We start from the raw sequence: 21,291 nt of genomic DNA on the forward strand, positions 1-21,291 counted from the left end.
CATATTTTTACTGATCAATTCCTGAAAACTTTTCCAGAAGAAAATAACATTAAAGTTCTTTTGTTGAAAACAGGAAATGAAATGAGAAGAACCAAGTGTGATCTGTTGATATAATACAACATTTTGACTGTGTGTGTGTGTGTGTGTGTGTGTGTGTGTGTGTGTGTGTGTGTGTGTGTGTGTGTGTGTGTGTGTGTGTGTGTGTGTGTGTGTGTAGAGGTGAGAAGCTCAGACACACAGCAGGGTCTTCAGTATCCAGCAGCTTGTCTATGAAGAGTGACCGGTCCAAAGATCCTCCCCCACTCTTCAGTACTGAACCTGGACCTTCAGACACAAAGTAAGAAACTCTTTCTTTTCTTTTATTTCCTCAAAACCAGAGTGAGAGAAGTTGTGCTCACTCTAAGATTCACTTCCAGTATTTTAGTACAAGAGTCCAAACTGCAAACTGACCAGCAAAGTCTGATCCTCCACTCTTTCAAAAGTCCTATTTTGATGATGAATCTGCTGGTTTCAGAGCCCTGGGGAACACCAGAGGAGAGGGGGATGGGGGGATGTAAAAGATTTGAACTGAATGATTTTTAACTTTAAAGTTATTCGACCAGAATTTATTTAGGAAACATGAAAAATGTAGGATCCAGTTTCAGTTGTTGATGTTGATCTCTGATACATTAATACCTTTCTGAATGGAATTGGTCATGACACTCACACAAACACTTAATTCCAGCATTTAAATTTAAAGGAACATACCAGTGTGTTGACCTCTTGCTGATTAATGATCAGTTTCACAACATTTAAGAATATTCTGGAGGTTCTAATCCTCTTTCTCTGAGAAAGTCCAGTCTTTTATTTTGGGCTGAATCGGTCCAACGTTGATCATTTTGCTTCAGCTTCTGCGACGCCATCTTTGATATCCCAGAAACCCTTGTGGCAGATTTCCCAAGATGATGTCAGTTAGGAAACATCAACACAGTTTGATGTTTTGTTTGTAAACATCAACTTTGGTGGATCGATTTGGGAAACTGCAGGTTGGAAATGAGTCCAAATGAGTGTTGATGGTCTTGTTTTGGTGTTTTGGTTTATTCTCTCTGCAGAAGGGAGATGTTTTATAGGAAGTACATTTTGAAGATTGTTTTTCTGGTAGAGTAACTATAAATGTGGAACTACAGTTTATAACTATTAAATATTCTCACAGTATTTTCACAAAGTCTGACTTAGTGAATCAAAGTCTCAGTTCTTCCATGTATCTTCCATTGTTCCAGTCAGTCTGTTCCTGATGTTGTGTTTGTTTTTAGCTCTGACTCTGGGTTTCCATCCAGCTGTGTGTCCATGAAGAGTGACTGGTCTATGAGGGAACCCTTAAACTTTAAATGTGGAGCAGGAAGTGGTGATGAGGGGTGAGAATCAGTGTTTGTCTCAGGATTCCTCATCACACCACACAGCAGCTTTAACAAAGTCAACATGTTTCTGCAGCGTGAGCCAGCAGAGCTCCCAGCTTCTCCGTGGTGGCTCCGCCCCTCAGCATCAAAGACATCTGGACTCCACATTTATGGTGAGAACACGTCTCCATTCAACACTTTACTGTCGCATCATGAGACAGAAGAAGCTGCTGTGACTTCCAGCTGAAACATGAAACAGACACTCAGCTTATTAGATCCATTCAGGTCCAAAGTGAAACAGTCCAACCTTCATCCAGCTTCCAGGCTTCACTGATGCTTGAAGCTGCTTCTGCTGGAGATCCCACATGAAGTGTGATTTGGCTTCACATGTTGTCCATCCTGCTCTCTGCCCTGGATTTACACTCACATCTCAATCTGGCTTCAGTTTCAGCTCAAAGTCAACTCCAGATGTTTCTCTGTTCCAGCTGCTGGAGGATCACATGGTGACTTTCATGAAGAAGGAGCTGAAGCAGATGAAGAAGCTCCTGAGTCCAGATTACCCAGCATGCTCAGAGAGTGAGAGGGAGGATGAGGATGAAGAGCAGAGGAGCAGCAGAGAGTCATTTCTGAGGATCACCCTGGACTTCCTGAGGAGGATGAAGCAGGAGGAGCTGGCTGAGCGTCTGAGGAGCAGTAAGAGGATTTGATCTCATTTCTCATGATGGAGATGAAGCTGAAATGTTCTCAGCTGGAGCAGAAAGCAGTCAGAAACAGAGTCCATCCAGAGAACACAGGTCATTTCCAGGTCCGACACAGAAAGTGTGAAACAGGCAGAACAAACAGTCCAAAAACAAGCAGCAGAGAAGAGGAGACACAAAGAGAGTTCCTGAACTCTGCTGCTCATGTGATGCAAACATCTGCATCAGATCAGAGGCTGTTTGGTCTCCACTGAGGAGCTGGATGGAGCTGATGGAGGAGAAACATCTCCACTAACACACTGTCATCTTCACATTCAATGTCAAACACACTCAACTCATTCCTGCTTTCTTCTTTTCAGGAACTTCTACTGGAGTCTGCCAACAGAAGGTGAAATGTGCCCTGAAGAAGAGGTTCCAGGTTGTGTTTGAGGGGCTCTCTAAAGCAGGAGAGTCCACCCTCCTGAAGCAGATCTACACAGAGCTCCACATCACAGAGGGAGGGACTGCAGAGGTCAATGAGGAACATGAGGTCAGACAGATTGAAACAGCATCCAGGAGAGCAGCCAGAGCAGAAAGCAGCATCAGACCAGGAGACCTCTTTAAAGCCTCACCTGGAAGATCTCCACCAATCAGAACAGTGCTGACAAAGGGAGTGGCTGGCATTGGGAAAACAGTCCTGACACAGAAGTTCACTCTGGACTGGGCTGAAGACCAAAGCAACCAGGACGTCCACTTCACATTTCCATTCACCTTCAGAGAGCTGAATGTGCTGAAGGAGAAGAAGTTCAGCTTGGTGGGACTTGTTCATCACTTCTTCACTCCAACCAAAGAAGCAGGACTCTGCAGCTTTGAAGACCTCCAGGTGGTCTTCATCTTTGACGGTCTGGATGAGTGTCGACTCCCTCTGGACTTCCAGCACCCTGAGATCCTGACTGATGTTACAGAGTCCACCTCAGTGGATGTGCTGCTGACAAACCTCATCAGGGGGAACCTGCTTCCCTCTGCTCGCCTCTGGATCACCACACGACCTGCAGCAGCCAATCACATCCCTCCTGACTGTGTCGGCATGGTGACGGAGGTCCGAGGGTTCACTGACCCACAGAAGGAGGAGTACTTCAGGAGGAGGTTCAGAGAGGAGCAGCAGGCCAGCAGGATCATCTCCCACATCAAGACCTCACGAAGCCTCCACATCATGTGCCACATCCCAGTCTTCTGCTGGATCACTGCTACAGTTCTGGAGGAGGTGTTGAAGAGCAGAGAGGGAGGAGAGCTGCCCAAGACCATGACTCAGATGTACATCCACCACCTGGTGGTCCAGGCCAAAGTCAAGAAGGTCAAGTATGATGGAGGAGCTGCCACAGATCCACACTGGAGTCCAGAGAGCAGGAAGATGGTGGAGTCTCTGGGAAAACTGGCTTTTGATGAGCTGCAGAAAGGAAATCTGATCTTCTATGACTCCGACCTGACAGAGTGTGGCCTGGATCTCAGAGCAGCCTCACTGTACTCAGGAATGTTCACACAGGTCTTTAAAGAGGAGCAAGGCCTGTACCAGGACCAGGTCTTCTGCTTCATCCATCTGAGCCTTCAGGAGTTTCTGGCTGCTCTTCATGTCCATCAGACCTTCATCAGCTCTGGAATCAACCTCCTGGATGAACAACAACAAACCTCCTGGTGGTCAAAAGTGCTGAAGAAGAAAGTTAATCTCCACCGTCTCCATCAGAGAGCAGTGGACGAGGCCTTGAAGAGTCCAAATGGACACCTGGACTTGTTCCTCCGCTTCCTCCTGGGTCTTTCACTGGAAACCAACCAGAGTCTCCTCCGAGGTCTGCTGACACAGACAGGAAGTAGCTCACAGACCAATCAGGAAACAGTCCAGTACATCAAGGAGAAGCTGAGTGAGAATCTGTCTGCAGAGAGAAGCATCAATCTGTTCCACTGTCTGAATGAACTGAACGATGGTTCTCTGGTGGAGGAGATCCAACAGTCCCTGAGATCAGGACGTCTCTCCACTGGTAGACTGTCTCCTGCTCAGTGGTCAGCTCTGGTCTTCATCTTACTGTCATCAGAAGAAGATCTGAAGGAGTTTGACCTGAAGAAATACTCTGCTTCAGAGGAGGCTCTTCTGAAGCTGCTGCCAGTGGTCAAAGCCTCCAACAAAGCTGTGTACGTGGGTCATGAACAAATATGTGGAACTGAGTCCATGACAAACATTGAACTGGTTTTCATTGTTGCTTCTTCTTCAGGTTGAGCAGCTGTGGTCTGTCAGAGAGAAGCTGTGGAGCTCTGTCCTCAGTCCTCAGCTCTCAGTCCTCCAGTCTGACACATCTGGACCTGAGTGACAACAACCTGCAGGATTCAGGAGTGAAGCGGCTGTCGGCTGGACTGGAGAGTCCTCACTGTAAACTGGAAGCTCTCAGGTTCTGACATTATTGATCATTAATATCCACCACTATCTGTTCTCCTGCTCACATCTCTAGAACATCAGTAAAAGATCTCAGTAGAACACTACAGCCTCTTGATATTTTCTCCTCTATTAATCAGGAAGTAAAACTACAAAGTAAAGTTTCCAGTGTAAGTTCAGGTGGAGAGCAGCAGCTTTACTTCCTCCACTCACTGTGTTTGTGATGCTCCATGTTACAGAGTTCTGCCTCAGACTCTGACACCGACACGACTACGAGCAAGAACACCACACATGAGACAAGCCCAGCAGCAGCAGGACACTCACTTCAGGTGTGCTCCTGTGGCTGGATGAAAATATCATCACTTAGGAGGCTGAGGATCCACCAAGGAAAGAGAGGAGGATGAGAGAGCAGAGGCAAGAGCCTCACAGTGACCAGTACTTCTTATGAAGCAACCAGTCAAATCAGTGGAGTGAAGCACAGCGACGGGACAAAATAGAATAGAATAGTTTATTCTAGTGATGGCCAGATGAAGCTTCATGAACCACTGTCTTTACTTTCTGACCCTCACACAGAACCTGTGTGGTTTTCTTCTTTTCATTTTAAATGAATATAATCTTAGGAATCCTACTGTCACTACTTGCTGTCTAATTAATGTGTAGAAAGGTGAATGAAATGTCGACCTCTTCTATGTCAGGAACTCTGAAATTCTTCATCCTTTATGATTAATTGTGTTAATTGTTATTATTAAACTATGAATTAAAATTCTAAATGAATAGTTTTGTTCAGTATATCTTGATGAGACTGATATAAATTGGCATCATTTCCTGTTAAACAGGTGGTGCCCTGAGGTTTTCTGATGCTCATCAGATTCCATTTTTGTTCATGAGTCATGACTCTTTGATCAATACTAATCAGTGTTGACACAGTTAGTTTGAAAAAGTAATCCAAGTACTGATTACTAGTTACTCCTTTTTGCCACAAACTCAGTTCTGATCACTGCCTGGCCTCCTGCTGATACATATTTAACCTTTGACCTTCATTCTTTGTTGTATTTATATCTGACTCACGCTTTTATTATCAGATTGTTAATATTGCAGCTAGTTATTTATGTGGTGATGTAGTTGTAGTCTGTTGTTGCACTATTTATCTATTTATATATTTATATCTATTTATCTATATATTTATATATTTATATATTTGCACTCTCTGCGCTATTCAACCTTTTAATTACCCCCCTAGGGGACAAATAAAGTCTTTCATTGATCGATTGATTGATTGAAAAAGAAAAAAAATACAAAAAGAGTTCAACATCTCTGCAGTTCTTGTTGCAATGATATAGTTTAGTGTTGACATTTCTTGGTTCCAATTCTTTTGTGTCACCTGAACGCACCATTAGATCGAGTCGGTCTGTAATTGGCTGAGAGTGGAGAAGGGGGCGGGTCAGGTCGGACTGCATGCTCTGTGTGTGTCTGTTAGTTTGGAGGAGAGAACGAGCAGCTGCTTCTGTTTAATAATAAAGTGTCTTTGTAGAGAAGAAACTCTTCCTGCTGGACGCAGTAGTAATGCTACAATAGTAATGCCACAATAGTAATGCTACAATAGTAATGCTACAATAGTAATGCTACAATAGTAATGCTACAGTAGTAATGCTACAATAGTAACACTCCAATAGTAATGCTACAATAGTAACGCTACAATAGTAATGCTATAATAGTAACGCTACAATACTAATGCTACAATAGTAATGCTGCAATAGTAAGGCTGCAATAGTAATGCTACAGTAGTAATGCTACAATAGTAATGCTACAATAGTAATGCCACAATAGTAATGCCACAATAGTAATACTACAATAGTAATGCTACAATAGTAATGCTACAGTAGTAATGCTACAGTAGTAACGCCACAATGGTAATGCTACAATAGCAATGCTACAATAGTAATTCTACTGTAATAATGCTACAATAGTAATGCTACAATAGTAAAGCTCCAATGGTAATGCTACAATAGTAATGCTACAATAGTAATGCTACAATAGTAATGCTACAATAGTAATGCTCCAATGGTAATGCTACAATAGTATTGCTACAATGGTAACGCTACAATAGTAATTCTACAATAATAATGCTAGAATAGTAATGCTACAATAGTAATGCTCCAATAGTAACGCTCCAATAGTAGCACTCCAATAGTAACACTACAATAGTAACGCTCATATAGTAATGCTACAATAGTAACGCTCATATAGTAATGCTACAATAGTAATGCTACAATGGTAACGCTACAATGGTAACGCTACAATAGTAATTCTACAGTAATAACGCTACAATGGTAATGCTACAATGGTAACACTACAATTGTAATTCTCCAGTAATAACGGTACAATAGTAATGCTACAAAAGCTGAGTATGACCACTCTAACACACACACATCACAGGTTTACTCAGGTCCAGGTAAGAGTTTAACTGTAACATCAGTAAACATCATGAACAACGTATATTAAAGCGAAGCTAATTAATATTACATCATTAATGTACACGATGTTTGCTATATTGCGGTAGTAATAATTATTATGGACTTGCACTGTCAGCACTGGGATATTAAAAAAAAAACAAAAAAACACTGGGATATACTTAAAAAAAAAAAAAAAAAAAAAAGCACTTGTTACGTCACCGCTAAATGTCACCTATGGGTTTGAATTGGTTCTTTTTCTGTTTTTGGTTTCTCACTTTTCTTTTCTATTTCCACACCCCCTCCCTTGTTTTGATAACAATACACTTCCACTGTTTTCACCACATTAAAACCTCAACATCACAATCCAACTGTCACCATATCACACACTCATATATTGGCAGACACACACTACTACGTTTGAATAGCCAGTCAGACTTAGGGATCCTAAGTACACACGCACAGATATATGCATCCACACACACTCACACACACACACACACATGCGGACAGACACATACAAAGATGCACGCATGCACACACGCACACAAACGCATGCACCTAGTCGAACACACATGCGGACACATATACACGCACACACTCACGCATGCACACACACACACACACACAAACACACCCGTACACGCACGCGGACACACAGACACACACAAACCCACATATACAGCATTAGAGAACCCACCTAGAAGATGAGTGTAGCTAGAAACACGCTCAGGTTTGTCACCTGGAATGTACGAGGAATGGGCACGCAAATAAAAAGACAAAAAGTTTTTGAACACTTAAACAAACTACAGGCAGACATTGTCTTGTTACAAGAGACACACACACCTACAACAGGACATCACAAATTGATATCACCACAATTCCCTCACACATACTCAGCTTGTTTTAACTCCAAGCAGAGAGGCGTAGCTATATTAATCAACAATAAAATACAATTCTCGTGTAAAGACACAATCACAGATCCAGAGGGAAGATTTATAATTATTCACATCTCTCTTCAGAACATAGAGATGTGTATCGCAAACATCTATGGCCCAAATGTTGATGACCCCTCCTTCTATCATAATTTCTTCACCACCCTCTCAACACACTCTGATAAAACACTGATAGTGGGAGGAGACCTCAACATCGCCTTCAATCAACAAGTAGACAGAGCTAGTAAAGCAGCAAACACCCGACACTGGGAATCTACAGACATAGTCCAGCAGTACATGTGTGACTATGGTCTTTGCGACGCCTGGCGCACCTCTCATCCCACCCTTAAAGAGTACACCTTCTACTCAGCAGTGCACCAATCTTATTCGCGCTTAGATTACTTTCTGGTGAGTAAATCAGTGATTAAAGACATCTTGGACACACAGATTCACCCCATTACTATCAGTGACCATGCACCTGTCACTATGACAGTTACTAATAGAACAATCACCCCTCCTATTAGACAGTGGAGATTTAACACGTCACTGCTTAAGGATCCAGATTTCCTCACATTCTTTAAAAAACAACGGACAATCTTTTTAGAAACAAATGACCTGCCTGGTGTCTCTCCCTGTGTCCTCTGGGAGACGGCTAAAGTTGTCATGAGAGGTAAAATCATTTCTTACTCCTCATACAAGACCAAAAGAGAAAAAAAAAAGGAGAAAGAACTGGAAGATAAAATCAAAACCATGGAAACAGCTCATGCTGCCTGCAAAGACGACAGCCTATTAATGGAACTAAGAAAATTTAAAATAGAGTTGAACAAAATAATTGAACATAAAACACAATTTCAACTGCAGAGACTACGCTGGGAGAACTTTGAACATGGTAATAAATCCAGCAAACTTTTAGCCAATCAGTTAAAACGAAATAAAGAAAAATGTACAATCCCCTCAGTCCAAACTCAAAATGGTAAAATCACTTTTAACCCACAAGAAATAAACAATACTTTCAGAGAATTCTACAAAAAACTTTACTCTTCACAAATTGATCCTTCACAATCTGAAATAGAGAGCTTTCTGAGCACAGTCGACCTCCCAAAATTAAAAGAAGAACAGATCCAAGGTCTAGAAGCTTCCATCTCAGTAGAAGAACTGCAGGAAGCTCTCCAGCACATGCCTGATGGTAAAGCTCCAGGACCTGATGGATACCCCACTGAATTTTACAAAGAATTATGGTCTTTACTCTCACCTATTTTTTTCAGAATAATTGAGGAAATTAAAGAATCTTCAACTCTCCCCCAACATATGAACTGTGCAAATATCAGTCTTCTTCTAAAACCGGATAAAGATCCCACACTACCATCTAGCTATCGGCCGATATCACTAATCAATGTAGATCTTAAAATAATTAGTAAAACATTAGCAAGCAGACTGGAAAAAATCACACCCCACATCATACACCCAGATCAAACTGGGTTTATTAAAGGACGACACTCCACTAACAATACACATGGATTAATTAATCTTATAGACCACTGCCACCACAATAAACAAAAAGCCATTATCACCTCCTTAGATGCAGAAAAAGCCTTTGATAGGGTAAATTGGAAATTTCTACTTGCTACACTACGGAAATTTGGATTTAGAGAATATTACCTCTCCTGGATAAAAATACTGTATACCTCACCCAGTGCCTGTGTTAAAACCAATGACCAAATGTCCTCAAGGTTCAATCTTGAGAGAGGCACCCGACAGGGGTGTCCACTCTCACCATCTCTCTTTGCAATTTTCATCGAACCACTAGCAGCAGCCATCAGACAGAATAATAACATAAAAGGAATACGAACAGCAAATATAACACATAAAATATGTCTCTATGCGGATGATGTGCTAATTTTCCTGCAAAACGCACTGACCTCTCTTCCAGAAACAATAGGGTTGATAGACAGATTCTCCTCAATCTCAGAATATTCTATAAATTGGAACAAATCAGTAGTCTTGCCTATCAACTCTACATTTCAGCAGACACCTAACACCCCACTAAAACCAGGGAACATCAAATATCTCGGCATTAACGTCTCAGCCAAACTCTCAGACTTGGTACACTTAAACTACACCCCCCTTATTAAAGCAATAGAGGAGGACCTCACTCGATGGAGGACACTCCCAATTTCACTTATGGGGAGAGTAGCAACAATCAAAATGATGATCTTGCCTAAAATTAACTACATCTTCTCAATGATCCCAGCAAAACCACCAAAAACCTGGTTTAACACTCTTGACTCTCATGTCTCAAAATTCTTATGGAAAAATAAACCATCACGTATAAGTTTAAAAACACTCCAGAACACCAAGGACCAAGGTGGTTTAGAACTCCCAAATTTTTATAATTATTATCTGGCCAATAAACTACTTTATGTTGTAAAATGGATCAATCAGAAACCCCTAGATGAAGGCTGGCTAGACGTTGAAAAAACATTCTGTGAAGATCTCCAAGTCAGAGATCTTCCCTTCTTCAGTCCTGTCATCAAAAAGCACAGCTGCTTCAAAAGCATCAATATAAACACGTCGCTGACAGCTTGGTGGGAATTTCTTAAAATAAATGGATCTACACTCATTCCCTGCAAACTCACACCCATCTGGAACAATCCCGACATCCTGCAAAGAAAGAAACCAATAAACTTCCCAAGATGGCAAAATAAAGGAATAAGACACTTAGAACAACTTATCTCCAATAACTCTTTTATTCCATTTAATGAGCTAATAGAAACATATGGCATCAGTCAAAACAACTATCTGGAATATCTTCAGCTTAAGTCAATAATACAAACTAAGTTCAAACTAGAACAGATTAACTTGAACTTACCTCAGACAGTGACAAACCTCCTGAAGATCTCAGCACCTAAACCTCTTTCTAAAATTATCTCAATCCTGTCAGGTTCAAATATCTCAATATCCCTTCCCACGTTCAAATGGGAAGAAGATCTCAACATCAACAGAGATCCAACGTTTTGGTCAGAAATCTGTACAAATACATTCAAAATGAGCAAAAACCCCAATATACAGCTCATACAATACAAGATCCTTCACAGAGTTCATTACACAGGACAAAGGATGTTCAAGATGGGGCTCACTCCCACTAACATATGTTCAAACTGCACAGGTGATCTCCCAGATACCTATCTACACGCACTTTGGCTGTGTACGCCAGTCCAAACCTTCTGGCAAAAGATTTGTGAAGATTTATCGTTATGCCTGGGCCACCCTATTCCAGTCTCATCTTCACTTTGCTTGTTAGGAGATCTCACAGAAATTAAAAGAGAAAAAAATGAGTCCTGCATGCTCCTGGTTTCCCTAAGCGTCGCAAAAAAGGCGATCCTCATGAACTGGAAATCCAAAAGTAATCTGAATATAAAGTTATTTAAAAACTTACTTCTAGACCACATCACATTGGAGAGAATGTCTGCTTGTAGGAAAAATCATTTGACACAATTTGAGTCCACATGGTCCCCAATAATTAAATACACCATGTAGCCCTGTGGGGGGGGGTAGTGGCTCCACCCCGGGGCTCTGGGGACCGTCCGTGGCTGGGGCGTCGTGGCTTTGGTGGTTGGTGGCTCTGTGGGCTCGGGGGTGTCCTGGCATCTATGCTGGGGGGCTACGGCCTGGCCTGGGGAGTCCTGGGCGGGGGTGTGGGGGGGGCTCTGCTCTGGGCCGGGGTCGGGCCCGCTGGGGTGGGATGGGGGGGCTGGGCGTCGGGCCCCGGCTGGGCTGTCGACTGGGGGGGGGGGTTGGGGGCGGGTTGTCCGGGCCCTGGGGGTGCGGGGCCTCCCCCTTCCCGGTGGGGGTGCCCGCTGCGGCGCTGGGGGTGGGTCCTCCCTCTGGCCCCCTCCCCCGGTGGGGCGGGTTGGCCCCTGCTGCCGCGCTCCGGGTCTGCCTCATTCCCGGATTGGGGGGAGCGGGGGACGGGGGGGGGCTCCGGGTTCTGGATGGACGGTTAACTGAGAGTGACCTCCAGGGCCTGATAGGGGTGTGCGTGTGTGTGTGGGTTGGGGTGTGTGGGTTGGGGTGTGGGGCTGTGTGGAGTGGGCGAATGAGGGGGGGTGCCCTGGCCACTGGCCTCCGGCTGGGCTCGCACTGGGCCCTGCGGGTCTCGGACTCTGCTGTCTGGCCGTTGGGTGGGGTGGGGGCTCCCTGCCCGGGTCCCCTTGCGGCGCCTTGTTTGGGGGGGTGTGGCCCCCCGGGTCCTAGGCCGGCCGCTCGGGGGGTGGGGTGGGGCAGCGCGGGGGGTCCAGCTGGGCCAAGGTCCTAGCGACGGGGGGACCCCCTCCCTCAGAACCCTCCCTGCCTTACCTCACCTTATATTACCCCACAATAGGGAACAGTGGGGCGGTGCCTAGGTGGGGGGTCCAGGCTACTTAATTGCGGTCTGGGTCCTCCCCCGACTTTGCACCACCCACAATTTTAACCACACTTAGTCATGCAGGGTCTTGAGGGGGTAAGCCGCTTTCGGGGTTCTGCCGCTTGTCAGCGGTAGAACGCCCGGGCCCCGCTACCCCCCAATTTTAAACCGCACCATAGACACACACATCGCATCCACCTTTTCAAAACACAAAAACACACCCTTACATACATCCAACACACATATAGGGCAGGGGAAGGGCGGGAGACGTGGCTCCCCCCAGCACCTCCCGCTGGGGTCCCGCCCCGGCCCGGGGTGAGTGCGGCTGGAATGCGGGGGGCGCGCTCCCTCGGGCGTGGCGCTTGTGGGGGGGCTGGGGTGCGTTGCTCCTTCTCCACTTGCTGTTGGATTGGTGGAGGTTGGGATACCGCGGTGGCCGGGAGGGGGCCCGGCCGGCGGCCTGAGGGTGCGAGAGTCATCACTCCCCCCCCCCGTTCCGTGTGTGTGTGTGTGTGTGTGTGTGTGTGTGTGTGTGTGTGCGGGGTGGGTCATGGGTTGGGTTTCCCAATCAAGACCCGGGGGGAGGGGTTATGGGGCGGGTGGAATATGAGGCTCCTGGGGGTGTAGAGTTGACTGTTCTCCGACCGGGGCCTGCGCCGGACTTCGCTTTCCTGGGTCTGGGGGCGGGGCTGGTCCGGGGCGCGGCGGCTGGGGCCGTCTCTGCCTTGCCGGGTTGGGGGGGGCGGTGGGTGGGCCTGTTCCCGGGGGTGCGGTGGGACTCGCCGCCGGGGTTGGGGGGGCTCTCGGCCCGCTCGGCCCGGGGGCCCTGCTCCGGCCTTTTCTCGGCTTGGCGGCTTGGGTCGGGGCCTGGGGCCCTGTGCCCTTTGTCCTTCTCTTGTGGGCCCCTCTTGCCTGGGGGGGATTCCTCTCTGCATTCTCCGTCGGGTGCTTTTTGGGCGGGGGCGGGGCTCTCTGGGGTGGTTCGCTGGGGTCTCCCCGGGCCTGGGGGGCTTCTGTCTGCCGAGGTGGCGGTGTCCGGGCGCGGTGGCCTCGGACCCCGGGGTGTCACCACGGGTCCCCCCACAACAGTTCCGCCCACACCCAGTGGACAAACCACACGCACTCACACACACACACACGCACACACACACACACTTTCACTCCTCACAAAAGGTGCTTCTGAAGTTGCTTGTTATCTGTCATCATTTGCTCAAACTTTAAAAATCATGTTCCTCTTTTGTTGTTGCCTCTTTGTTATTTCATGTTCCTGCTTCACGTTACTGTCTAGATAGAGCTGCTCAGGCTGGTTAAATCTAGGAAATCATCTTACTGTCTAGATAGAGCTGCTCAGGCTGGTTCAATCTAATAACAGTTGGAAAGTATTTGGATGAGTGTGATTATTGCAAATAATATATGTAGCACAACAAGGACATTGTATGTTATCCCCTTCCCCCCTCCCCCCTCGACTTTCTTCTCTCTTTTCTCTTCTCTCTCTCTTTGAGCGTTCCCCCCCGGTCGTGTACGGCAGCCATGCCAACTTCTGACGGAGAAGGCAACAGGAGGAGACTCCAGGTCTCTCCCTGTTGCAAGACCAAAAACTGTTCTGACTCCGAAGGCTCTCAATCACATCATATTGTTGGCCCAAGCTGCCGAACAGGACAAGGGCGAAAAAAAGAAAAAAAAAAAAAAAGTAATGCTACAATAGTAACGCTACAATAGTAACGCTACAATAGTAACGCTACAATAGTAATGCCACAATGGTAACACTACAATAGTAATTCTACAGTAATAACGCTACAATAGTAAAGCTACAATAGTAAAGCTACAATGGTAACACTACAATAGTAATTCTACAGTAATAACGCTACAATAGTAATGCTACAATAGTAACGCTCCAATGGTAACACTACAAGAGAAATTCTACAGTAATAAGGCTACAATAGTAATGCTACAATAGTAACGCTTCAATAGTAATGCTACAATACTAATGCTACAATAGTAACGCTACAACAGTAACACTACAGTAGTAACGCTACAATGGTAATGCTACAATGGTAACACTACAATTGTAATTCTCCAGTAATAACGGTACAATAGTAATGCTACAATAGTAATGCTACAACAGTAACGCTACAATAGTAATGCTACAATAGTAATGCCACAATGGTAACACTACAATAGTAATTCTACAGTAATAACGCTACAATAGTAATGCTACAATAGTAACGCTCCAATGGTAACACTACAATAAAAATTCTACAGTAATAAGGCTACAATAGTAATGCTACAATAGTAACGCTTCAATAGTAATGCTACAATAGTAATGCTACAATAGTAATGCTACAATAGTATTGCTACAATAGTAATGCTACAAGAGTAACACTACAATAGTAACGCTCCAATAGTAGCGCTCCAATAGTAACACTACAATAGTAATTTCTCATATAGTAATGCTACAATAGTAATGCTACAATAGTAACGCTACAATAGTAACGCTACAATAGTATTGCTACAATAATAATGCTACAAGATTAACACCACAATAGTAACTCTACAAAAGTAATGCTACAATAGTAATGCCACAGTAGTAATGCTACAATAGTAATGCTACAATAGTAACTATACAATAGTATTGCTACAATAGTAATGCTACAAGAGTAACACTACAATAGTAACTCTACAATAGTAATGCTGCAATAGTAATGCTGCAATAGTAATGCATGGTGACTTGGAGAAGTAACTTTAATCTGATTACTGGTTTGGAAATAGTAACTAGTTAGATTACTCATTACTGAAAAAAGTGTTCATATCACTGTTCCTCATCATCATCAACAGTCAAATTGCCTGATGTACAACCAGTGTTCCCAACAACATCAACTGTTTACAAAACAATCAGGACAACAGATTGTAATACAGACGGGTTTGGACTGAGGACTTAATGGAGTTACCAAAATAAACTTAATGCACTTTTCCTCTAGTTCCTACTATAGGAGCCATTTAAGGTTTCATATGGGTTTGTTTGTTTCTGTTTGTGTGTGCCCTATTATTGACTGGCCATTTGGGTTTAGAATGTATGTTTGCCCACTAGGTGGAGCTAGGGCAAGGTGGAGGTTCAAACCTCCACCTAATCGATGCCAGGTGTGCAGACACAGTTTGTGAACCGGGCCAGGGAGAGTGGAAGTAGGAGGAAACATTTATTGTGTTAGAGGAACTCAGTATTGGGCGAGTCATTGAGGACAGGAATCAACAATTGGACTGTGGATATCAAATAAATACTTTGACATGTCCAAAGTAAAAACTGCTGATTGGACCTGATCAGTGTTGCTCCTGAATACGTTCTGAACAAGTTACCTATCCTCACCAGAGGGGCACCTTAAATAGGTTAAGGTGCTGCTCCACCTCCTCAGCCTTACTCCACTTGACTCTACTCACTTTTGACACTTTTCCACAACACATGATGGTGCCTGCTACCAGGTACTTTCATGGTAGACCGTAGTACACTGAGGTTCCAAGCGAGCGAAGTCGAGGAGACGGCAGGCTGCTCATTCACCCGCCATTTTTTAAACCTGAACACAATAAAAAACAAAAAAGGACCAAAGTCTGCAGCTGTCCTGGTGAACGCTGTTTAACCACATTTCCATTAGAATTTAAAGTATCGTATGGTTTGTATTTCTTATTTTAACATCAGTAGCTACTAACAGCTTGTGGCAGAAGTCACCAGTTAACAGGAGCACCAGTGAAACCGAAACACCGGACAGTGAAGCATCACATCGGGGTGATTACTTGTGCATGACGGGGAAAGCTCAGATGACTCCGCCCACTCCGTGGTCGTTCTATTGTAATGGAAAACAAGTGAGGCTGAGTGGAGTAGAGGCAAGGCCAGTAGGGTCAAGTGGAGTAAGGCTGAGTAGGAGCTGGTGGAAAAGAGCTATTTATTACAATTGACTGGGAATCAGAATATCTAGACAACAATGTGAATAAAGCTGTAAGAAATGCAGAATTAGGAAGAAATGTTAAACAAAGAAAACAATAACAAAGATCATCTATTGATCAAAGAAGGATTAAAAGATTCTGTCAAAAGGAAAAATACATGATACAGAGAATCTATAAAACACAAAAGAAGTGGCAAATAAATATGTGAAATATAAAAATACTTTAACTACTACTGTGAGAATGTTCATATAGCTACAAAAATAAATGTGGTGAAATCTAAGAAAAGAAGAATCCTATTAAAGACACATGGAATCTATTAAAGAGTGTAAAGAGAAAGACCTGGAGACATTTCATTAGTAAGGAAGAAATCATAGAAATTATTATCAAAAGTAAAACCAAATCTTCAGATTGAGACTAAATGGAGATGAAACCAGTAAAGAGGGTGATTGAGTTTATCTCCAAACTACTGACTCACATCTGGAACCTTTGTCTTTCCAAACTGGACATTTCCTGACCAAAAGACTCAAATCAAAGTGAAGTACAAAACTAGAACCAAAGAAGACTGAACAAACTCCAGGACAATGTCTCTGCTCCCACAGTTCTCACAAACTAAACCATGAATGAATGAATGAATTGTGTCTCTCAGAAGAATGATTGTCTCCACTGTCCCCGTCTCTCCAACCAAACACTCTGTAATGAATAGAAAGAAGTAGCAGGACGTCCAGCTCCACTCCACAGCTTCACTTCAACATCTGGAACTGAAGACATGAACAAAACATGTGGACCTCCATGTCCTCTTCTTCACGTCCACATGAAGCCAAAGTCAAACCCAGAGAAGACGATCTGAAGCTCTGAGGTCCAACAAAGTCCTCATAACAACGTCCTGTCCTCTCTGTGTCTCATTACAGCCTTTCTTCATGTCAACTCTCCGACTGTGAAGTGATCTCCTCGGCTCTGAAGTCTGACTCCTCCCATCTCAAACATCTGGACCTGAGTGAGAACCAGCTGAAGGATTCATCAGTGAAGGTTCTGTGTGCTGGACTGGAGAGTCCAAACTGTAACCTGGAGACTCTGAGGTCAGTTCACTGTCTGAAGTTAGAATGTGTTGAAGTCAAACCACTGAGAGGAGTTTAGGAGGATCCAGATGTTGGAGGACAGAGATGGACTGAGCTCTGCAGCATGTTAGTGATCAGCATGTTGATGAGACTCTTCTCCTCCTGGTGGCTTCAGCTGTTTGGACTTTACATTTCTAAACTCTTCCAGTCTGAACCTTCTTCAGTCTCAATGACTTCAACATCAAACTTTGTCCTCTAATCTCACTTCTTTCTCTCTTTATTCAGGTTGAGGGGCTGCAGGTTGTCAGAGATCAGCTGTTCTTCTGTGGCCTCAGCTCTGAAGTCCAACCCCTCCCTCCTGAAACATCTGAAACATCTGGACCTGAGTGGGAACCAGCTGCAGGATTCAGGAGCTGAGCAGCTGTGTGGTTTTCTGGAGAGTCCACTCTGTAGTCTGGAGACTCTGGGGTCAGACTCCATGTTTGAGTTTGTGTGCAGTGAAAGTTGTGTTGACACTAAAGGTCAGACATCAGGCTGATATGAGATGATCCACACTGAGGATCTCCATGAGAAACTGAGACTTCTTCTCTGGGCTTTAGTCCTGTGACTGTGGCAGAGCCGTGTGGAGCTCCACATTTCAAAGCTTGGTAGAAGAAGCAAGGTGCTACGGTGGAGAATTCTCCGTCAACTGGAGCTGCAACTAACTATTATTATAATAATCGATTAATCAGTGATTATTTTTAGATTAATAGATTAATGGGATAAAAAACAAAAACATTTCAAATTGTAGGACCAGTTGATATTGGACAAACCAAACACTAAATATGTTCTGGTTATTTAAAAGCACATAACTGAACCAGTACAAAGATGTATACAATATATATCCATATATACATGTATATAAGATGTATACAAGGTAATTATTAAATCAGATTTAATGTACTTCAGGGACCACATACAGTCCAGTTTCATCCTGAGTGGACCAGACTGGTACAATATTACTATAATAACCTATAAATTTACACTTCAAAGTTTTTCTTTGTTGTTGTCACAGTGGATGTAATGAAATTATCTATATTTTTACAAGATCTAACAGTTAGTACTGAAAATGACAACAATCTCATCATAAAGTCAATTTTAATGAAACATTGAGGAGCAAAATACAAAGAAATGGTTAAAAGAAAGTTGTGTAAATCCTCTATAAGCTCCTTGCTTGGTGGGACCAGATTAGAGCCTCTGGTCAGTTTGGGCCTCATGTTCTCTGCTGGAAAGGGAAAGTGAAACTAAAGGAGAGCAGCTCCACAGAGCAGCACTGGGCTGCAGGGAGGCGGCCAGAATTCACCTCTCAAACTAACCTCCTGACACCACAATGTCTGAATATTACAATAATCAGCTCCAGACCAAGTATTCTGGTCCTTTCAGTGTCGCTCAGCTTGAAATTTAGCAGGAGAACCTGTCTGTTGTCCTCGTCAGGCAGGTTGTCCTCATTAAGGTGTGTTAACAGGTAAATATGTGTCCGTCCACAGTGACGTGTCCAGGACAGGGTGGAGCTCTGACCTGGTCCTCAGAGGTTCTACTGTATCTGAAGAACTGTGTGTGTGTGTGTGTGTGTGTGTGTGTGTGTGTGTGTGTGTGTGTGTGTGTGTGTGTGTGTGTGTGTGTGTGTGTGTGTGTGTGTGTGTGTGTGTGTGTGTGTGTGTGTGTGTGTGTGTGTGTGTGTGTTGTGATCCAGATGTTGGAGGACAGAGATGGACTGAGCTCTGCAGCATGTTAGTGATCAGCATGTTGATGAGACTCTTCTCCTCCTGGTGGCTTCAGCTGTTTGGACTTTACATTTCTAAACTCTTCCAGTCTGAACCTTCTTCAGTCTCAATGACTTCAACATCAAACTTTGTCCTCTAATCTCACTTCTTTCTCTCTTTATTCAGGTTGGAGTTCTGCAGGTTGTCAGAGATCAGCTGTTCTTCTGTGGCCTCAGCTCTGAAGTCCAACCCCTCCCTCCTGAAACATCTGAAACATCTGGACCTGAGTTACAACGAGCTGCAGGATTCAGGAGTTGAGCAGCTGTGTGGTTTTCTGGAGAGTCCACTCTGTAGTCTGGAGACTCTGAGGTCAGACTCCATGTTTGAGTTTGTGTGCAGTGAAAGTTGTGTTGACACTAAAGGTCAGACATCAGGCTGATATGAGATGATCCACACTGAGGATCTCCATGAGAAACTGAGACTTCTTCTCTGGGCTTTAGTCCTGTGACTGTGGCAGAGCCGTGTGGAGCTCCACATTTCAAAGCTTGGTAGAAGAAGCAAGGTGCTGCAGTGGAGAATTCTCCGTCAACCTCTGACACGCTCCATGTTGAGCTTCAGCTTTCAAAGCAGGCTGATCTCTCCTGGATGAAGAGTCACTGATCTCCCAGCTGGAGCTCCAAACTCTCCCTCACTCTCAAACTCTGGACTTGTTGGCTTGATGTCCAGTAACCTTGGCTGTTGACTTGTCCTCCCACTGGACACTGCTTCTGTTTGCTGTCACATCAATTCAGCTCCAAAAGAACAAAGATCACATCAGTGACAATAAGAAGCTCCTTCTTCTTTCACTTCCTCGGGGCTCCAACCTTCTTAAGAAGAAGAGCTGGACAACAAGGATCAGTCTGATCAGTCTCTTCTAAATATGATCAGCTGCTCATTTCAGCTCCTGGAGCAGCCCCGCTCTCTAAAGTATTATTGCTCTGAATTGAATTAGAGGAGCTTTGACTTAAAGGCTGGGGTGGTCGGCTTCCTTAGCAGGTAGAGACCACCAAGGTTTACCAGTAGGGGGCGACACTCAAATGAGCCTTCTTATTATAAACCCATGAGAAATATTCACACAGTTACTTAAAGGACCAGACCCAGACAAATAGGTTTTTGTTTCTAGAGCAAACACATATTTATGTACAGTAAAACACACACTACAAATTAAAGGCTTTTTTAAATGAACTATGGAGTTCAACAACTATTTTTAGAAAGAACTTTATACCAAACTAAACAACCAAACAAACACCTCAAATAATGAAAAACTCAATAACTTAAACATTTGACCTTTCTACTAACCTCCACCTTTTCTCCACAAGGCAACAACAATCACTTCAATTTACATTACTTACAGTCAATGGTCCACACACACACACACACACACACACACACACACACACACACACACACACACACACACACACACACAGGTTAGTGTGGAGGTCCTGAAGAGAAAACATAAATCCTCAGGATGTCAAAAGGAGAAAAGTAGAATAAATGAGGTCCAGGTGAGACGTTCAGGTGCAGTCCTCCCTCAGCATGCGTCCTCCTCGTCCTACCAGAGACTTCAGACGTCCTTTCGTCTCCTAATTCAACAACTGACTATGACTGGCTGCAACACCATCCAATGAAAATGACAGAACACATAGAAACGTTATCAGGCATATTAACACAGGGACCTAGGTTCTATGTAGGGTTGTTCGGTACACCGGTACTGTATTGGTATTGCGGTACTGACGCCTTTAAAACGATACTATACTGGGCCCGGCTGGTACCGGTATCTTTCTTTCTTCTTTTTTTTTCCGTCGCCGCGGAGCGTCACTGTTGTAATTTGCACCGAGGAGAGTCGTCAGTCTCTCTGTGGGGGAAGCGTCGGCGGGCTGCTCCTCTTTCTCACTTGTTTTGGATGTTTTGGACAATCGAAGTGTGGAACAGCGCTCCGCTTTCTTTGCTTTTCTTTTTTTTGGACTCCGGTTTGTCCGAGACGGGATGCGCGAGCTTAACCCCGCTCCGACCCGAGATCCGCAACTGAATAAGCGCTTCATACTCGACCTTCACAACTTCAAAATAAAAGTCAAAACAACGTATTTTCAAAACAATCTTCTCCCAACCGAGCTTGTACTTTGAAAAGAATACCGGATGCGCATGCGGAAATGACATGGCGTTTGCTTCGTTGTGAGAGTGAGCATGCGTAACTGACTCACCCATGGAAACTCTGCAGAGAGAGAGAGAGAGAGAGAGAGAGAGAGAGAGCGAG

The 21,291-nt window shown here is 44.2% G+C and overlaps 1 protein-coding gene across 6 annotated transcripts in view; it reads left to right on the plus strand.

Moving 5' to 3' along the window:
- LOC308127968 (NACHT, LRR and PYD domains-containing protein 12-like) overlaps positions 1-21,291 on the plus strand; it is a 30,036-nt gene that overhangs the window by 1,955 nt on the left and 6,790 nt on the right. For 4 of the 6 annotated variants that reach the window (XR_013936529.1, XM_080493626.1, XM_080493625.1 and 1 more), the window contains exons 3-11: positions 218-337; positions 1,293-1,394; positions 1,471-1,549; positions 1,862-2,069; positions 2,434-4,237; positions 4,318-4,491; positions 17,107-17,274; positions 17,539-17,721; positions 19,182-19,364. Coding sequence is in view for 5 of the 6 variants with exons in the window: in XM_080493626.1 (XP_080349752.1) it covers positions 218-337; positions 1,293-1,394; positions 1,471-1,549; positions 1,862-2,069; positions 2,434-4,237; positions 4,318-4,491; positions 17,107-17,274; positions 17,539-17,721; positions 19,182-19,364 (3,021 nt within the window). In the remaining variant the exon portion in view is untranslated. The remainder of the gene's footprint in view (positions 1-217; positions 338-1,292; positions 1,395-1,470; positions 1,550-1,861; positions 2,070-2,433; positions 4,238-4,317; positions 4,492-17,106; positions 17,275-17,538; positions 17,722-19,181; positions 19,365-21,291) is intronic. The other 2 variants (XM_080493628.1, XM_080493629.1) reach the window with 2 other exon arrangements.

Source organism: Lipophrys pholis (assembly GCF_963383615.2).
Source record: "Lipophrys pholis genome assembly, contig: SCAFFOLD_35, whole genome shotgun sequence".
In the NCBI taxonomy this organism is placed as follows: domain Eukaryota; kingdom Metazoa; phylum Chordata; class Actinopteri; order Blenniiformes; family Blenniidae; genus Lipophrys; species Lipophrys pholis.